The sequence below is a fragment of the Balaenoptera acutorostrata genome, chromosome 8 (assembly GCF_949987535.1).
Source record: "Balaenoptera acutorostrata chromosome 8, mBalAcu1.1, whole genome shotgun sequence".
NCBI classification, from domain to species: domain Eukaryota; kingdom Metazoa; phylum Chordata; class Mammalia; order Artiodactyla; family Balaenopteridae; genus Balaenoptera; species Balaenoptera acutorostrata.
The window spans coordinates 26556396-26577637 of NC_080071.1; the positions used below are offsets into that span (position 1 = coordinate 26556396).

At 37.5% G+C, this 21242-nt stretch overlaps 1 protein-coding gene across 1 annotated transcript in view; it reads right to left on the bottom strand.

Annotated features, from left to right (window-relative positions):
• The window catches only part of SLC38A11 (solute carrier family 38 member 11), a 51859-nt gene that overhangs the window by 14715 nt on the left and 15902 nt on the right, over positions 1-21242 (bottom strand). The window contains exons 8-9 of the mRNA XM_007183201.2: positions 1814-1884; positions 985-1146 (exon numbers count right to left, since the gene is read on the bottom strand). Of these exons, the coding sequence (XP_007183263.1) occupies positions 985-1146; positions 1814-1884 (233 nt within the window). The remainder of the gene's footprint in view (positions 1-984; positions 1147-1813; positions 1885-21242) is intronic.

The window sequence follows — 21242 nt, forward strand, 5'->3', positions numbered from 1 at the left end:
AGCTTGGGCAAGTTACTCCGCCTCTTTGTGTTCTAGGCAGGGGGTAAAACTAGTTATTCCACTTACCTTCCTAGGGTTGTCTGAAGGTCAAATGAGATAACAGACCTGCAAAAGCTGTGAAATGCATGAATCACAGTATTTAGCAGGCTGTCAGAATACCCTAACTCTCACACTACAGAGATGAGTGAACGTAAGGGTCAAGGATGTAGAAGAGATGATCATTCAGTTGTTGGGCCTGGATGAACAGAAGAAAAGAAAAGTGAATTCAGTGTGGGGTCCTGGGATGAGAGTTGGGGTGAGGAGGGAAAGCCCTGGTTTTGTGGGAAAGATGTATTTTGTGTTTAAGGCAAGAGTGAAACAACTAAGTAGAAATGTCCTGCAGGCAAGAGGCTGGAGATGAAAAGAAAGTTCTGGACTAGAGTTAAAACAATGAAAATCTCCAAGAATTTGTTGAGAGAAAATAAAGCCAACTTGCTTGAGCCAGTTAATGGCGGTTGGGGGGAGAGAGGGAGAGGAGGTAGGAGAAAGCAAAGATGAATCACTCAGAGAGAAAAAAATATTAAGGGAGTGAATGATGGTATGGTAGTGCTCTTTTCTCTGCGGGAGGAAAGAAAGAATGTACAGAACTGTTAAGTGATTCAGAGAGGTCCATGAAAATCAGAACCAAGAAGAAGACTGTTAGCTTTGAAGAGTGGGAGGATATTGGTGTCCCTGAAAGTGAAACTGCATTGGACTAGTACAGAGGGAAGCTGGAATTCATGTGCTTTGAAGTGATACCATGGAAGGAGGGAGAATGGACTACAGAAGAAGCTTAGCAGTTTAAAAAGGAGAAAATTAGGAAAACTAGGAGAGGCAGGAAGGTAGAGGAGAGAATGGGTTCTACTCTGAAGTAGAACATTGGGTATAATTGTACTTAAAATGAGAAGTGACAGCACCACTCCATATGAACACCAAAATATGCTAATACTGAATTTTTCATTTTACCTTGGGTGTAGCCAGTAAATGTCAAGTATCCACATGTAGCAAAGAGAATACTGATAAATACAGAAATCAAGGTGGACACATGGATGATGCGAGACCACTTAGCTACTGTGGGTTCTTCCAAAGAACCATAAACTAAGAAGCAGTTATGGTGGCAAATAAATGCTGCAATACAAGAAAAAAAAAAGCATTATTAAAGCAAGCACCATAGTTCTCCCTTTCCTTCTGAAAATTCAGAGATGTATGCTACTTTGAAATACTAATGAACTGAAGTTCAAATATACTAATTTACTAAATATGTCAGAAATAATCTTTCTTTCTAACAGCTGTAGGAATGAGAAATTTCATTTGCCATTAGGCTTATATTCTCCTCATGTCACTCTTGATATATACCAGGCCTGTCCAACTTTCTCTCCCATTTCCCAGTGGCCTTTCCAATCTTAAAGGAAATCTAAACAACACCATATTTTCAGTCCAGAGCTTCCTTTCCCATCTGGGATATAACAGAGTAACTTTAGAGGGCCAATTCACAATACTTTGTGTGCAAGGTTTTGAAGAAGTCCATAACACTTGCTAGATTTTCAAGTTAAGAAACAAGAAGACTTAAATGAGTTTTCTGCATGAGGAAGAGACTTGTCCAAATTGAAGCAAATTCTGGTGATGAGTGAGAAAAGTCTGAGCCTAATTTTATGTTGGCACAAACTGGATCATATGCTGCTAATGGGAAGTCTAAAACTTAGGACATCTGCTCTCCAGACACAAATATGAAACACAGCACTTTTTCATGGTACAGAAGACTCCATATTGAGAAAGGGCCTTGGAAACTACTCACCAAACGACATTACACCAACAGCCTGAATAGCACTGGGCTTTGCAAATGTCCAGGCATCTTCTGTTTTTGGTCTAGAAATCAGTTAATTTGACGAATGATTAAACAAATGCAAGCATAAGCATAAAAGAAAACAAGAAATGATGTCACACTATAAATTGAACATCTTTAAGTCAGAAATTAATAAGGGGCTCCCATTCATCTTTTTTAAATTGTAAATAAATTTCCCAGGAATACCAATGTTACTGTTAACCTCAGTCCTTGAAAATGCATGCCAATGACTTGGAGAGACTCTAGTTTTACATATTTAAAATGGACCACTTAACTCTGTGACTTTATCTACTTATCAATTTAACAACAAACATTTGTTATGCACTCATCATTTGAGATACTTGTTGAGGGAGATTCAAACATTAATAATGCAAAGTTCTTCCTCAGTTAATCAATGCTGCCCTTTATTTCCCTTTAACTCTTCCAGGTTCATCCTACCCATGGGAAATTCACAGTTGGCACTACACTTTATTGAGAAAGGTAGGCTTGAACTAATATTAATTGAAAAGGTACTTAACTATGTTCTAGGAACTATCCTATGCTATCTCAATCTTTACAATAACACTTAAGTATTATTATCACCATTTAATGCACTAGGAAAGTCAAGCTCTGGGAGGTGACATATCTGGTCAAGCTTCCACAAACAGTAAGTAAAGAAGTTGAGATCCGTCTCTTTGGTCTGTCCGTCTCTTCCTTACTGAACTGCCAGTTGCCTCAAATTCCCACCTGTATATACACTTCTCAAAGAGGTTTTAGAAATATATGCACTTTAAATAGCTTGAATACGTCTCTGCACAGGCTCCAAGGTCAGACAGGCTGTGTGATCTTCTGGCCCCATCCACTTATTAGCTATGTGATCTTAGGCAAAGTACTTAACCTTTCTATGCTTCAGTTTTGATATCTATAAAATGAGGATAATAATAATAGTACCAAATTCACTGAGTTATTGTGTAAATTAAATAAGAAAAAAAGTAAAACTTTGGAAGAGAGCCTAGCATACAGTAAGTATTCAATAAATGGTCACTAGTATTATCAGCTTATGTATTAACATTGTTATTATTATAGTGTCATTTAATAGAAGGTAGCAAATGTCCGAAAGTATGGCCAGCTTCCCTGAAAAGGAAAGGCTTCAGTGAGACCCAAAAAAGGCATAAGATAGAAGAGGGGGACAGGGAAGAAGGGTCCTAGAAAGCATAAAGGCACTAGGTATAAATCCATCTATTTCCTAAGTTTGTTATTCATTCTCAGTGTAGACACAAAAATGTCTCATCTGTTTTGTCAAAGTTAGTGGGATTTATGCATTATATTACTTCTTTCCATATTTGAAATGAACATTACAGACACGAACTAGGGAGCAATGCAAGGGAGGCCTCCTGCTGTTACAATGCTTGCTCAGAATCCCATAGTTTGTCGAGTGGGAGCTGCTGCCACCTGCTGCTTCCACTACTCATTGCAGTGAACATTACCGACAGCAGCATACCTGTCAAATTCCAATGTTAATGTGGAAAAATACAAATTTTGTCCACAGTCCTTAAACACTTTTTTGAGAAAAGGCAGCACTAACAATTGTAGAAGCTTGAAGATTTTTAACTTTCTAATATGTTTTAAATGATCTACTTTCCCTGGTAGGGTATTTCCAGGTGAATAATATTCATTTTTCCTTTCAGTACAGATTGTGGTGGTGCCCTACTTTTTAACTCTTATATTAGTAATGGAAAGGTAGGAGTTTTATTTTTATTTTTCTTCTTTCATTTAAGTTTAAAAGGTTTTTCCTGGTCCATATGGTTCCTTGATATTCCTAGATAAGATGGAGTGTGAAATAGTACCTACGATGATTTTGGATTTTCTGTGTTCAGCTAATGATGCTGATTTTACAAGATGGAAAATACCAAAAACATGTTACAGATAGGAAAAAATGTGTGTCCAAATCTAGATAAAGAGAAGGAAAGAGACATTGAATATGGTTTTCCAACCTTTTGTAAATTAGCCTGGGATTGAGTTCCAGAAAAATGGTTCCACAGAAAAAAGAAAAGAGAAAGTTTCTTGGTATATTTTATGAAATCTTGATACTCAATGTGGGTGAGAAAATGAAGTTACAGACTGCTCTGACTTTAGAATATAGATGCTGAAATAGAAAGTGAAATATTATCAAATGCAATCAAGCAATGTTTAAGAAAAAAATCATGTCTAAGAAGAGTTTTTTCCAATAAGTGCAAGAGTAGTTCAGTAATAGAAAAATCTGTTAGTATAAGTCATCACATTAACAGATTAATGGAGAAAAAAGCTTATGACTGACCATTTCAAAACAGGTAGAAAAGCGTACAATCCAGTATTTGTTTTGACAAGCATGCTAACCACGCTATTATTAAAGTAGAACTTCCTTAACCTAATAAGGAATATATACCAAAACCTATAGCAAGTGACATATTTAAAAGTGAAAAGTTAGAAATATTAAAATTAAAGGCAGAAACTAGAGGAGGATGTCCACTATCACTGCTTTCAGAATATACTATTGGAACTCCTAGCTAATGCAATAAAATAAGACTGAGTGATAAGATATGTAATCATTGGAAAGTGATAAATTATTTGGACACAATATAATTATGTACACAGAAAATTCAGGGGAATCTACTGACAAGCTATTGGAAATTAATAAGAGCATTCAGCAACTTCACTGGATACAAGCTCAATATACAAAAATTAATAGGGTTGATGTATACAAAAAAGAACCAGTTAAAATGTTTTTTAAATGGCAGTGACAACAAAAACACTAAATATTTTTAAAGATATGCATAATATTAATGGCATGACATAATTTTATTGAAAGACAAACAAATGGAGAGATATACCATATCCATAGTTATGAATGGGAAGACTCAATATCATGTAGATGTCAATTCTCTCCAAATTAATATTTAATTTCAAAGAATAAAACATAATATCGATGGAGGAGAGATTGTTTTAAACCTATAAAGGCAAAAACCATAAAGGTAAAAATTGATAAACCTGATAAAATCAATGGAAGGTAAATATTAATATAAAATGTCTGTATAATAAAATAATCCATATTCAAAGTTAAAAAATAAAAGCTAAAAATTGGGAGATGAAATGTTTCTTGCATATAACCAAGAAAGGGTTATTATCCAGTGTATATTAAATGCTACTGCATATCATAATAAAAAGATATTCCAATGAACAATAGACAATAGATAATTGACAGAAAAGGAAATGAGAATGGCCAACAAATATGCTGTATGTTGCTCACCCTCCTTCATAATTAGAAAAACTCAAATGAAATACATTAAAAAAAAATTTTACACCTAATTCAATAATAGCAATGTTGAGAAGTTGCTAGGACAAGATACAGTTATTATGGAGGGAATTGTAAACTGTAAAACAGTTTGGAGAAGATCTTGGCAATATCTAGTAAAGTTTAAGGTACTCAAAGCTTATAAGCAAACAATTACATTTCTAAATCTCTAAACCATCAGAATGTATGCTGTAGAGCAATTAAAAAGTCACCCAGTGCTAATTTTATCAAAATGGAAATATACTGAATACAATATTGAGGGAAAAATAGTGAGTTATATTAGAGAATGTACATTTTTTTTACCATAGTGATTATTTATGTATATTTTACAAACATACTAATCAATACTAATACTATTGCCAATACATAAGTGCATAGTATAAGTATAAAAGCATGAACAGGAATGATTCAAACCAACTTAAGAATAATAGTTATGGGGCTTCCCTGGTGGCGCAGTGGTTGGGAGTCTGCCTGCTAATGCAGGGGACACGGGTTCGAGCCCTGGTCTGGGAAGATCCCACATGCCGCGGAGCAGCTGGGCCCGTGAGCCACAATTGCTGAGCCTGCGCGTCTGGAGCCTGTGCCCCGCGACGGGAGGGGCCGCGATAGAGAAAGGCCCGCGCACCGCGATGAAGAGCGGTCCCCGCACCGCGATGAAGAGTGGCCCCCGCTTGCCGCAACTGGAGAAAGCCCTCGCACGAACCGAAGACCCAACACAGTCAAAAATAAATAAATAAATAAATAAAATCAAGTAAAAACTTTAAAAAAAAAAAAAAAAAAAAAAAAAAGAATAATAGTTATGTCTGGGAAAAGAAAAATGAATCCAACTTAAGAATTATAGTTACTGCTATGGAAAGAGAAGTAAATTGACTTTTAAATATGATAGTCTATTGTCGATAAAGACTGGAACCAAATACAGAAAATTATTTCAAAAAGATTTAGCCCAATTTAAAGCGTTCTGAACTTTACATAATTATACAATATTTTCTACATGAAACCTTTTTTGGATTTGAACTTAATTTTTAAGCTGAAATTTCCATAAATAGTTTATAACTAAAATTTCATTCTTCCTGCTGGAAAGTCATTCAAATCATTCAATTTTCAACAAATATTTGCTGAACACTACCAATGTGGCAATCAGTGTTATGACCACTGGAAGTGCTGCAGAGAAAAAGACAAAACAAAGAGGTCAAATATTTTTTATTCTGTATGATAATCTAGAATAGCAGCATACAATAGCGTGTTGGGGAGGAAGACATTTTCCGCTATTCTAAGTTCTTCTGGCTGCTCTAAGAGTTAAATTGACATGAGACAGATTAACAGGAGAAAATCAAACAGAAGTTTAATGACAGGTATACATGGGAGAGACCCAGGGGAACTGAGTAACTCGCCAAAATGGCCAAAGCCCTCACCTTAAATACCATCTTTAGCTAAAGACAAACAAGGATGTTGGGGGTAGTGGTTTGGGACTTTGAAGGGGAGGAAGGCAATTCACATGAAGATGGAAAAGTAAATGTTTGGTAAAGAAATGTCTGCTGGGCCATGTGGAGACATGGGACATTTAGTGGACCCTGATCTCTAGCCCTTGCCAAGTTTCTCCACCACACCTAGCACATATTCTTTGCAGGTATCTCTGGTGATTGCTCTATTCCAGGAACGTCCCTCTATCTGAATTCTTTTAGGCAGTGAGGAAGAAGGTCAAAGGTACTTCCTGAGTCTTTTCTTGATTGTTTTCAGCTCAAAATAATCCACCTGCCAAAGAGACACATTTTGGCATGGCAAATTTTGCTCCCTTACAATTGCTTTCTGTGCTGATGGAAATGTTCTACATCTGTGCTGTGCAATATGGTGACCACTATACACATGTGGCTACTGAGCATTTAAAATTATGGCTCGAGTTAATTAATTTTTAATTCTACTTAATTTTACCTAATTTAAATAGTCACATGTGGGGGGAGATAAATTAGGAGTTTGGGATTAACATATATACACACTACTATATATAAAATAGGTAAACAACAACGACCTACTGTATAGCACAGGGAACTATACTCAATATCTTGTAATAACCTATAATGGAAAAAAATCTGAAAGAGACTATATATATATTTATATATATACATTTATATGTATAACTGAATCACTTTGCTGTAAACAACACTGTAAATTAACATTTGCAACTAACACAACATTGTCAATTAACTATACTTCAATAAAAAATCATAAAATAAAAAAAAGTCATATGTGGCTGGTTGCTACTGTGTTGGACAACATAGATCTAAAAGGAGTGGTATAGGTAACTTTTGTTGCAGAAAACCTAATTAGCTTCTAATGGTCTAGAAGAGTTAAAGAAATTACTTAAAGAGGGTTTATTTTTCCTGCAGTGTAGCTTATGCGGTAAGTTTCAGCTACTATTTACCAACTGAACTTCCTGAGAGGCAAGTAGAAGAAAGGAGGAGATGAGTGTAACAGTAGACAAGAATAATACTTTGTTAACTTATAAAGAACCAAGGCTACCAGAGAATTTGAGAAAGAAAAAAACAAGAAGAAGAAAAGAAAAAGAAGATGAAGAAAGCAAAAAAATAACAAACTGGGAGAAACAAATCAAAACTGTCATTATGAATACAGACATAGGGGGAAAACACAGTACATAGTAGTCATATTGAAATATTATTAAATATGAATCAAGTAAAGACTAATCTGTTATTACAAAGTGATTAAATTATAGGATGACCACTTTCCTTTTTTTTTAATTTTAAAGAATAATTCACAATAAGTAACCTGTAACAGGAAATGGTTTTCAAATGATTTTTCAAAATCAAACATATTAACATACAACTCTTCAGGAGTATTTCTTTTGTACAAAGAGAGGCTAATTTTCTTCTGAAGAAACCCCCAAATAAGAACTACTCTAGGTTTCTTTTTGTTTTAGATTCTTCTGTTGGCGCCGTCAAAGTTCATTTCCCTGAGAACTGAAACCAACCACATTTCCTGGTGTGTGTCTAGAGTTTGCAATGGAAGCCAACAGTTTTGAAGTTAGTCCACTGCGGTCGATAGCATCTCTTCAGCAAGTGTTAATGTTATCTAGTAATGCATAAACCAGATCTTTATCCCCATTTGGCTCCTACCTGCTTCTTTCATTTAATGTGATTATTTGCTGGCTATAGATAAAACTGTGATTAATATTATCAATAAGGGACAACTAGAACAATAATGAACTTAATTTCCACTGTGAAGGAACTTTCTCTCGACTAAGGAAAAACATACGGAATACAGCAAGCTCAAATGGAAACAAATAATGAGCTCTGGGGTCAGGTGGATTTGGATTTAAATTTTTTTTTTTTAAGAACATAAATTACCATTTTTCTTTTCCAATGGTACAAAACACATTTTGTCAAAAACGATTTCCAACTTAAAATGAAGAGTAGAATAAAGTTTTCAAGTATAATTTCCAAGATTAACCCTGTACAAATGATACACGTATTTTAGAAGTTCCAATACTTGCTGGGGAATTTTTTTAAACACTAAACATCTTTGTGATTAAGGCTACTTTAATCTTATCAATTAACCTTCTAACAGCATACTGTGAGAGAACACAAGCAGAGTAAAAACACCATGCTGTTTTCTGCACAAGAGAGACCCAGGTGATGCGCTGACACGAGTGTGTCTGGCCTGATCAGTAACACGGCAGACTTCATCTTCAGACCAGCCGACCTGCACAAGGGGCCGCACAGACCCGTTCTCTCGCTCTCTCTTCTCTAACTTGGAACAGTAAACATTATTTTAGATCATCTTAGCAAACTAGGGGGAAGCTTACACACCTTGAGGCTCACAGTCATTCTAGGTGGGACCTCACACACCTGGGGTGTCTGATTTCAAATAAGCCTCAGAAGACCCTCTCATGCTGACCTGCCCCTTTCGCTGCTCTCCAGATGAGAGGGTCAAGGGTCTTCTCACCCTTCTGAAGGCTGTCACCACACAGAGGCCAGCATATCTCTTGATGGCCACACAGGCGCTGGTGGACATTGCCACACAAGGGCAAAGAAGTGTGAGGCCTGGGGAAGCCCTGCTCCCTGGTTTGGAGCCTGCGGGAGCCCTGGCCCTGCTCCTCCTCCTCGCTTCCCCTCCCCTCCTCTCTTCAGGCCTCGCCCCACGCCTCACGCATCAGGTCAGCGTGTGCTGACCGTGGTGTCTGTGTGGGCGTCCTGGTGGCCATCAGGCCTGCCCGAGGGTCGGCCAAGGTGAGTGAGGCCATGCAGGGCCAGGGGTCAAACAGGTGGGCATTGTGCACTCATAACAAGGAAAGACCCTCAAAATAAAGTGAAACTAAAACAACAGAGAGGGCTTCCCAGGTGGCGCAGTGGTTGAGAATCTGCCTGCCAATTCAGGGGACACGGGTTCGAGCCCTGGTCTGGGAAGATCCCACATGCCGCAGAGCAACTAGGCCCGTGAGCCACAATTACTGAGCCTGCGCGTCTGGAGCCTGTGCTCCGCAACAAGAGAGGCCGCGATAGTGAGAGGCCCGCGCACCGCGATGAAGAGCGGCCCCCACTTGCCGCAACTAGAGAAAGCCCTCGCACAGAAACGAAGACCCAACACAGCCAAAAATAAATAAATAAATAAAATTAAAAAAAAAGAGAATTACTTCTTGAATTAAAGACAAAAGTACAGTTAAAAAAAAAACAACAGAACTTCTGCCTAAGAATATTTGGCTTTAGAAGGTAAATAAAATAATTACATTTCTTAAAATATAATTTTCTGACTGATATTCCTAAATCCTACATGTACATTACTTCCTAACTGCAGATTTTCAAAAGGTAATTAATAAAAAGACAATTCGGGTCATTCTTAAATAATATGAGCATAAACTCCTTAAAAATTAGATTATGATTTCCGGTATTTATATACACATTCTACGGAGAGATGGCTATTGAAAACAAAATAAAATAAAATAAAAACCCAAGGTGCAAATGAAGTCTCACTCCTGCAGGGAAGTAAAGCTCTTTCTGAATCAGACAGGAAAGTGAGAAACCGGACCCAGCCGTGCAATGTCTCCACCAGCGACCGTCTGAGAGCAGTGACTATTGTCATGCCTAAGATACCTCCTTCTGCAAATAACCCTTCAGACACATTCAAAAATGTCTCACTGAGACCTAAATTAGGTTTTTAAGATTTGGTCACTTCGTGGGAAAAGCTGGTTGTGATCTGCAAATGACTACTATCAATTCTCGACTCTCGTTTTGTTATTTTACTCCTTGTAACGGTAAACGCAAAACTTAACTTTCATCTCTTGGACAAATATAGAGCACAAAGTCAAATAAATAACACGGAGAAGAGAACATTCCTCTGGGCAGTTACAAACACTCGGGGTGGGGATGCTCGGCGGTCACCATTCCAAAGCCCTCTCTCATGGCCCTGCTCTGACCGTGTCGCTCCGTGTCTCCTCTGGGGTTGGCGTGATCTCCCGGGAGGGAGGGGCTGGCGGGGTCCCCCTGCGTCCAGGAGGACAGCCACTCGCGCACAGTGACCGCGTGTGCCTCCATCTGGCGCTGCAGGATTTAAATTTTAACTTTATGATATACTAGCAGGGTGACTTTGGGCAGACTACTTAATGACACTGGTCTTGGTGTTTTCTGCTGTAGAACAGAGACGATATTAATTGTATTTTGTATATCTGACACAAAGGTCATGAGAAAATGAATGAGAGAGTGTGGTATATAGCGGACAATCAGTGTTAGATGGGACCTCGTTCTGCTCTTTTTCCCTTTCCTCATGTTACCACTAAAGTAACAATACATGTCTTAGTCTGGGTGTAAGGACCTGCAAGTTCATGAAATGCAATCTTCATCATGGTATTCATATTCTTTTAGAGAATGAAGGGACCTTGAGAAAGGCAAGCTATCTTATTTTAAATAAGCAAACAATTAATCTTGATAACAGATGATACACATGCAACCAAACGGGCAGCCGTTCCGTTTTGATTATGGTGAAAAAGATGAAAAGATTCATTTATGCTTTAGATATTGACAGATAAGTGTTCGGTATTCCATCCCACCCAGCATACCCCATACACTTTTCTGCACACCTGGGTCTGCCAAATTAGTGCAGCTTCCAGCTGCAGAAAACCCCTTGGGTAATCTCAGGGCACCTGGAGCTGCTCACCTCACTCCAGGGTACAGCTTAGCCCAGCTATCAGTTTCCCAGCTAAGCTGTAGCTTCTCTGTGCTGATATAAATTTTGCTACAGTGGTGTGGAGACTACCACCAGTGGAAGATAATTCAATGTTTGAATAAAAGAGGGCACTCATTAAACCTTAAGATACTGGACATCTAAAATGGATAGAGAGGCAAATTGCCTGATTATTTAATCACCACTTGGATTACATCTTAGACTTGAAAGGAAAAAAAGTATAAAATTAACCTTTACATTTTTAAGATTCTATCTATACACACATGTACATAGATTAAGGGTTATTCTTGGTGTTAAGTTACAACGACATAGAGGGAGCTAAAGATGTGAAAGAGCTAACTCACTTTGCTAAACCCCCGTGTGTAAAGGACTCAGACACACCAGAAAGCTACTCAGGATGCTCCAGCAAAAGGAGAAAACAAAGAAAAAAAGAAAGATATGAGAAACTGGAAGTAGGGTGTCTAACACAAAAAAAGAGGTGAAAGGAAGTCCTAGAAAGACAATGGGGCAGCAAACTGAGAAATCACTCTATCTAGAAAGGAGCAAGAGGACAAAGGTTCTGAGAGGAGGTCTCTAGGAAAAATAACAAGATTGGTAGATTATCTTATATGTTCGAGCATTTGGAAAAGGAGTAACAAAAATAATCAAAGTCAAAAGCTAAACTAGGAGAAAATATTTTTAAAAGACACATTTCACAAAGGACTCATTATCTCCAAAATATACAAAGAACACTTCAGACTCAACAATAAGAACACAAACAAGTCAATTTAAAAATGGCCAAAGATCCACTGACCCCCTAATAGACCCCTCACCAAAGAACAGATCCTGAGAGCAAACAGGCATATGAAAAGATGCTCCAAACCATATGTCACCAGGGAAGTGCAAATTAAAATAACACTGAGATACCACTACACACCTTGAAAGAAAGAAAAAAAAAAAAAGTACAGCCATTAGACTGGCCAAAATCTAGAACACTGACAACTCCAAATGTTGGTGGGGATGTGGAGCAATACGAACCCTCATTCTTTGCTAGTGGAAATGCAGATTGGTACAGCTGCTTTGGAAGACAGTTTGATGGTTTCCTATAAAACTAAACATACTCTTATCATAGGATCCAGCAATCACATTGCTTGGTGTTTACCCAAAGAATCTGAAAACATATGATCCACACAAAAACCTGCCACACCGATGTTTATAGCAGCTTTCTTCATAATTACCAGAACTTGGAGGCCACCAAGATGGCCTTCAGAAGGTGAATGGATAAATAAACTCTGGTACATCCAGATGATAGAATATTACTCAGTACTAAAAAGAGCTGAGCTATCAAGCCACGAAAAAACAGGAACAAACCTTAAGTGCATATTACTAAGTGTAAGAAGCCATTCTGAAAAGGCTACATACTATATGATTTCAACTGTATTTCATTCTGGAAAAGGCAAAACCGTGGAGACAGTAAAAAGATCAGTAGTTGCCAGTGGTTAGGGGTGGGGGAGAAGGGATGAATAGAGGAAACACATAGGATTTTTAGGGCAGTGAAAATACACTGTATGATGATATAATTATGGATACATGTCATTACACATTTGTCCAAACCCACAGAATGTACAATACCAAGAGTGAACTCTAATGTAAACTATGGACTTTGGGTGATTATGATGGACTAACCTAGATTCATCAACTGTCGCCAATGTACCACTCTAGTAGGAGATGTTGATAATGGGTGAGCCTATGCATGTGTGGGGCAGGGCATTTGTGGGAAACCTCTGTACTGCTCTCTCAACTTTGCTGTGAACCTAAAACTGCTTTGAAAAAATCAAATTTTTTTTTTTAAAGCTAAACTGAACATCCAACTAAATATGATTAAAAACAAAACTAAAAGCAAGTCTTGATTCTAGAAAAAATGTACCAGAAGGGAAATATAACTAATTTTGAAACTTGTGTTAAGTCTTCACGTATTATGATATGGAAGAAGAAAAATAATTTGAAAGAGCTAAATCCTCACCTACTATATGACAACAGTGAGAATCCAGAAATAGCAGTTACAAGCACATTACCTAGAAGTAAAAATGTAAATGCCAAAAGATACAGCTGAAATAGGAAAGGATTTGGTAGGAGGCAGCTCTATTTCATTAAAAGCAATTTGTAATATTTGATGTTGTAAGAATATGTGAATATTCTTTTGAGAAAAATAAATCCAAATGAAAGCAATATTGGGAAGAGGCAGGATCTTTTAAAATGTCTTACAAAACTTCAAATAAATCGTGGCAACATAATGAAGGTTTATTATAAGGTTCAGATCATTTAAGAAGCAATGCTTCCAGTGTTTTAACATATTTTAATACTGACAGAAATACAGATTGGCTTGTAGCAGTTTGCAAATACTTTTACCAGAATGATTGCTTCTCTTACTCTGAAAAATCCAGACATGCTTAGTTATAAAATTTTTAGAAGCCTCTTCCTTATGTGTGCGAGGTGGGGAGGGTTTGGGGGCTTAAATTCATTTTGCAAAATTATCTCAGTTTGGGTTCTTGGATTCAGGTTTTGCATCCTATTTTGAAAGACATACTTTTCCTTATCTTTATAACGGCAGATTTGTAGTAATAAGCAAGTAGGAAGCAAGTCCCACCAAATACATCTCCAGTCTTCACAGACTGGAGAAAACAAGCTACATAGGGATTGCTTCTGATCACCAGAACATCAGACCTCCGATCAGGAGGATCGGACACCACATGTGCCTGTTGTACCTGACCAAACTCTTTTCAGCTAAACACAGGCACCTTCCAAATCATACAATATCAGCAGAGCCTGCGTTTTTGTTAAGAGAGCCTTACATATTAACCTCTTCAACCAGATACATCTGGGAGTTAAGTGCTCTGGCTGGCACACAAAGGTTCCACATTTCCTGTCACACCCCAAGCTATTAGTGACATAAGCAGATCTGCCCACTTCCCTAGCTCCGCATCAGCTGACAGCTCTCTGCCATTTCCTGGCTCCCAGCTCGCTTTTCTTCTGAGTCTGTTCTATAGACAGCTGTGGTCCACATGAACACATACAGCTGTTCAGGAACATTCTTCCTGGGTATCGCTCTAAACATCAAAACTGATCCTTTTGTTTTTAAACGCAAGTGCTCAAGGTTTATATTAAAATAAATGTAATTTCAGATGTGAGCTCCAGATGATGGTAGTTGACCCTGGAACAATGCAGGGCTTAGGGGCACTGACCCTCAGAGCAGTCGAAAATCCAAGTATAACTTATAGTTGACGCTCCCTATCTGAGTTTCGCATTCGTGGATTCAACCAACTGTGATTGTGTAGTACTGCAGTATTTACTATTGAAAAAAAATTCGCAAATAAATGGACCCGAGCAGTTCAAATGCATGTTGTTCAAGGGTCAATTGTATTTACCACTGGGGTTCTACTTGGGTCGTACCTCTCTTCACATTATTATTATTATTATTATTATTGGCTGTGCCATGCGGCATGTGGGATCCCAGTTCCCCGACCAGGGATCGAACCCGTGCCTCCCTCCCTCCCCCCCAACAGTGGAAGCGCGGAGTCCCAACCACTGGACCAGCAGGGAATTCCCCACCTTATTATTATATGCTGTACCTGTACAATCCTGTACATATCAGACTCTCCCTAAACTCCGAACTTGCATTTCCAAAACTTCTTTTTCCTCTCTCTCCACCCCAAGGGTTACTCAAAATCGATATTAAAATTAAAAACTTTTGTTTTTTCCAGACCTGCTTCCTTTTTTATCCTGGTTAACAACTTAAAAGAAGCTGGGGTTTTTCCTTGATGTTTCCAAGCATTTAGCAAATGCTTACTGGATGAACAGACTTTTTCATTTTCTCCTTTTGGTGGTGAGTTCTGGACCATCTACAATTCTGGTTGTCCAAGCTGGAAACCTTGGCAACACCGTCCTCTTTTTCCTTTTCTTTTCTGCCAACCTTGCCTTTATACTGTTCCAGTTGTCTTTTGCCTGGATGCTTGCTACAGATAGCCTCCTCCCAGGCCTTTAACCCCCATCTATCCTCACCTCTGCGGTGCGAGAAGTCCAAAATGAAGACTTGCTGTGTTACTGTCCTGCTGAAGAACTTTCAATGTCCCATCAACTAAAGAACAAATCCAACTTTCTTGGCACTACATGTAAAGCTTTCCTTCCATGTTGGTCTCTACCAACCTCTCTACGATCATTTCTTTGTTCACTTTAGCTAAACTTTCAACTCAGAATCACCAACATTCTAGTTACTTCCCTAACACAGAAGCTGTATAGGTGGTGGCGGTGAGAGAGCAGAGCTCAGTAGATTAGGAAAGCACCATATTCGGCAGTTTTTCAAAAGAGATGATATGGAGACATGACCATTGTTAAAACTATGATAAAATATATATTCGAAGAGAAACATAAAAGCAAGATAGAGTTTTTGAGAAAATTCTCAAGGGATGCACTTTCATGTTCTTTGATAGTTCCCCCAACCAGTGGCAGTGTCCTTCTTCTCCAGGTACCTCCTGTTAACGTTAAATCTTTAGGTCATTGTACACATCACACCTCTGGGCCTCACTCACTTCTGCCAACAGTAGCTTCCCACTCCTCCCTCCTCTCCTTTTTTGACCCAGCTAATCCCAGTACATTGTTTCAAAAACAGCAGATCACATACTGTCTTATCTTGAAATATTACCTGCCTGCCCAGGTTGGGCTAAGGGCCCTTCCTGTTTCCATTGCGTTTTGCCGTAATTCTATTAAATATTATATCGAGATTAACTGTCTATTCTCCCCGTTCACAAACTATAAATATCTGAGGTCATGGACTGTGCTTTCCTCATCTTGGCAGCCTCAGGACCTAGAAGAGGGACTGGCATAAGCCAGACATTTAACAAATGCTTATTAGCTGAAAGAACAGGCGACTCGATTTTTGCTCTTTGGTTGTTAATCTGTACCACAGACCAGTCTGGCTTCTAATCGGAAATAACACACAGGTGGCACACTTCACTAAGGCAGCCATTTATAAAAAATAATTGATGATGAGTGGGATGAATCCTTAACACCGAGCCACCTAGGCTGCTCCTCCAGCTCCACTGACACAGGGACTGGACTGATCTTCTCGGAGAACATATTGTCTTACAGCTGTTTTTTTCTATTTTCATGCAGACTCAAGTCAGATGATGGTTCTATTTGTTGCTTCATGTCAGCAACTGGTCTGGGAAAACATAACACTAGCTCTAGCAGTGCTACAGAACAGAGTCAAATGGTATTTGAGCAAATTTTGTTAGCATGGAACAAATTTTGAGCAAATTTTGTTAGCATGGAAGCAGCCTTAGGAACATTTTCTTTGCCAGAGAATGTTTTTGTATGAAATTTTTAATGTCCTAAGATCATTTCCATTATCTCATTACTTCAATCCTCTCCAAGGAGCACTCTATATCATGAATTCCAACTTTTCAAGATCTCCTGGGGGACTTTCACTCCATCTTCTGCCTTGGTCTATAACATGTTCCATATCTCCCATGATAAAAACGGTATTTTTTAGACTTCTTACTGCCTTAAGCCACTGTTTTGTCCTGAGATTTTCATTCATCGAGTCTCTTAAAAAACAAAAGGGTTTTTTTTTTTTTTTTTGGCTAAATTCACTTAGATCTTAATTCTCTCTAAGCTACCTTCCACCTATATCATTTGATTGAAACTCCTGAAGGTCACCAGTAACCTCCTGTCACCTCAAGTGGACATCTGTAGTTTACACCACGCAAAGTCTACTCCCTCTTCTCGTGGCATCATCATTGCCTTGATTTCCTTTGGGATACCTTTTCCTCTGCTCATAGTCTATGTGCTTTAGTTGAGCTGATCCCATCCTTAGCTTCAAAGGTAGGCATGTAACATAAACATAAGCAACTCAATACAAGGCATGAGCGTCATGGGTCCTCACTAGAGCCAATCAGAACTAATACTGGAAGTGAGGTTTGAGGTAAAATAAGAGAGAAAGCTCTTTTTATTTTTATGGACTTGGACTTGAATAGATGTAGGCTAAGATTGCCATTGCCATCTTGTCACAATGAGGGGAAAGTCTTTCAGAAACTAGAGCCAAAATAGGATATGAAGCCAAAGGATAAAAAAAGAAAAACTATGATTTTGTTGACTGAGCTCCTAAGTCCAACCAAACCTAATAACAGAAATAGCCTTGAACTTTATAGCTGTGTGAGTCAATAAATTCTCTCTTGCCTCAACCAGTTATGGTTCTATGGTTGTTGTCGTTTGCAACAAAAAAGGCAATAATTTATGCATCATCAAAAAAAAAATCAGTGGCTGGTATTTGCCAGAACTAATCATTCCCTTTTCAAATATGCACTATTCCTTTGTCTTTACCCATTTTTTTCTGATCCTTCTTTAATCCCCTCTAGTTCCTCTTTATATATAGCTATAACTGTGGAATTCCAGGGTTAGAATGAATAAGGGGTAACAAAACTAGTATGTATTGAGATCCTTGGAAAAGGCACATTTTATATGCATAAATACCTGTTAAAAGTGTAGATACATTTTTTGAAATTATGTTTGGAACACTACACTATTGATTAAAATGCTCTAAAAGAGATGTTATATGAAGGGAGACTAGTTATAAATTTGGACTGCATGCTATCATTTCCATCCTGAATGTAAAGATTTGAATATTAATGAGGCACAGAATGAAGGTTTTCACAGTGATAATGCCTCTGATTGTAGTTTGAAAAAAAATGGGAGAAATGTGTTATTGCATTTTGATACTAGCACACTTTCTGGAAAGCAATTAGATTGCCTTGCCACCTCAGTTTTTAGAAAGCAAAAGGTTAGAAAACACAATAAAACTGAACATTATTTCCAAAAAGAAATGAAAGTCATTGGACTGTGAGATATTTGAAATCATATCAAAAAGCAGAGTTTATGGCCCTATGAGTTATGGAAAAGGAAATTGAATTGTATGTTTTATTTTTAAAACACAACCACTACAAAGGTGTTTCCATAGTAACAAGGTCAATACCAGTCGCCATTGCAGACCTTCCTCTTTTCTGATACTGGGTTTAAAGATCTTTTTCAAATACCACTTTAAAAGCCCTATGAAAAAGTACAGGGTTTCTGATCATTCATCTGAACAAAAAAATGAGGAAAAACACACATGGAGTATTGAATTTCTCATGTTTTATGGATTATAAGCGTTCGCGGCTGTCATATTTTCAGAGAAAAGCCTGCCTGACTAGCTACTATGCCAGCCCCTAAACATGGGATTTGATTAGCCTGATTGTAAATCTGGACAAACAGAAGTTGTTTGCAGTAGTATTCAAACAGAAATAAAAGGCAGCACAGTATTAAAAAACACACTTCCTTAATATTTAAATATTGAAAGAGTTAACTAAATAATCCCTGTTAGAGAAATTTCAAAGACTCAGATAAAATATGATTATCAGCACTAGAGGAAGGTTAAAAAGATACAGGTCACATTTTGTTTACAACAGAAATAAATATTTCTTGGCCATAAAAATCAATTCATTTAGCACCACCAGGAAGTGGCTTCTCCTTCCTCTTTCCTCTGTATCAAGATACACTGCCTATATGACAGTCATTTGTATCATCTTATCTTCCCCACTAAACTGTGCACCCCTCAGAGCAGAGATACTTTCTCTTTGTGTTCACAATAGTATCTCACACACATTTTGTATATAGAAGACACTGAAAAAAATAACTGAAGGATGAATCATGAAAAATAACGACACAACAGTAACTAAAATAACACAAAGTCTCTGGCCTATTTTTAGAAATGTGTCCGTTAAAATGTGTACTCATGATTTTAATCTTCAAACCAAGAGGCTCTAGATCCTTGTTCACAAACTCAAAACCATTAAGTAATAAATCCAGTTGCCTGACCCCTACATCAATTCCTTCAGAATCTCTGCAAGTGGGGCCCTGGCATCAGCATTTTTTAAAGCTACTCAGGTAATTCTAATGTGAAGCCAGAGTTGAAAATCACTGCTTTAAACTGTTCTGCTTGGGCTCAACTAATGGCTTATTTATTTACTTCCAACTTTTAGCTGTTTGCTTTTTTTTCCCCTCAATATTCCCTCATAGTACTCTATTTACCAAATCTATAACACTTTTTATTATAACTTGATTTATTCTCTACATGATAAAGGCTTCAATTAAAATAGTTCTGGCTTATAAAATTAAAAATTTTAAAGAAAAATTATTATTGTATTTTGTTCAATACTTATTAGCCTTTCGTTGCTGTGAATTCAGCTTTTGAAAACCAGAGCCGAATACAGTACCAATGTTATAGATGTTAAATACATCTAGTAGAATTTAATATGTGCTTTTGTGCTTTTAAGCTTACCTTTCCCAGGCCTGTAATGCCTTTTACACCCTTATCTACCTGGAAAAATTCAGATTCCTCTTTCAAAACGTCCAGATCATATTTCTCTTCCTCTAGGAAGACTTCCTTAATTCAGACTATCAAGAACTCTCTTCTTCGGCGCTGACACTGTCCCTCATTTATGCTTCTATTTTGCACTCCTAATACTGTATTGTCATTTTTTTCTTTTTTGTTTTTAAAATAAATACCTCATCCATAGTTGATCGTGAACAATGTGCAGTAACTGCTGCACAGCGAAATAGTTAGAAGCCATAGGTACTCAATAAGTGTTTACTAGATGAAGGAATAAATGGCCATATTGAAGTGAACCAGGTACATTTCAAAAACACTATCGCTATGGACTGAATTGTGCTCCCCACAAAATTCATATGTTGAAGCCCTAACCCAAATTCATGATGGTATGTAAGGATGAGGACTTTGGGAGATAATTAGGTTTAGAAGAGGTCATGAGGGTGGGACACTCTTAATGGGATTAGTGCCTTTATAAGAGGAGACACCAGAGAGCTTGCTGTCTCTCCCTCTGTTTGCCACATGAGGACACAGCAGGAAGGCAGGCATCCGCAAGTCAGGAGGAAATCCCTCACCAGAACCCAACCAAGCTGCCAGCCTCCAGAACTATGAGAAAATAAATATCTGTTGTTCATGTCACCCAGTCTATAGTACTTTGTTCCAGCAGGCCAAACTGACTAATACAACTATGAACTCGGATTAAGTTATTTGAAGAGAACATTAATATAAACATTACAGATATTTATGCTATTTCCTTTTATTGAAATCCTTAAAAAAAGTTTTTTTTTTTAAAGAAAAGACCATATGAAATGCAGTTAGTCTAGATATTTCATACTTCCTTTCAAATAAATTTAAGGCATAATTTTTGGCATTTTCCTGGTAAATTAAGAAGCCTGACATAAGTCATATATAGTGGAAGATGAAGTGATTTTGCAGAACAATGATCAGTAGGAAAAAAATAAGTTACCTTGGGGATGGCATTATCAATTATAGCTATTCACCAGGTTTCTTTTTTTCCTCACAGATAACAACTGAAGACCCAGCATGTTCCTTGCACTATGCTAGAGATTGTCTTAAATTAATTTTATTTGTCTTATGTAGGATACAGAAAATATTTAAGGTGTCATGGAACCTCCATAATGTATTATTTATTAATTTATTCAACAAATAGTTATTGTGTATTGTGGGAACCCAATTTTGTGTTTAAAGCTATTTTAAGCTAGTTTTATTACGGCATTCTCCTGGGACGGTGGATACAAACTACCCAGTCCTTATCTGATAAATCTATTCTATAATCAAAGCATAAGAACTGTGTGGCTTAGATCAGTAGAATCTCTACTTTGAATTTCACTGATAAGTAACATTTTTAAAATTTGTGGAACCAACGCCAAATTCCCAACATTTTATTTGGCCAAATAATAATCTAAAAAACAAATCAATATCATTACCAACCATCACTATTAGTTCACAAATGACAAAGCATT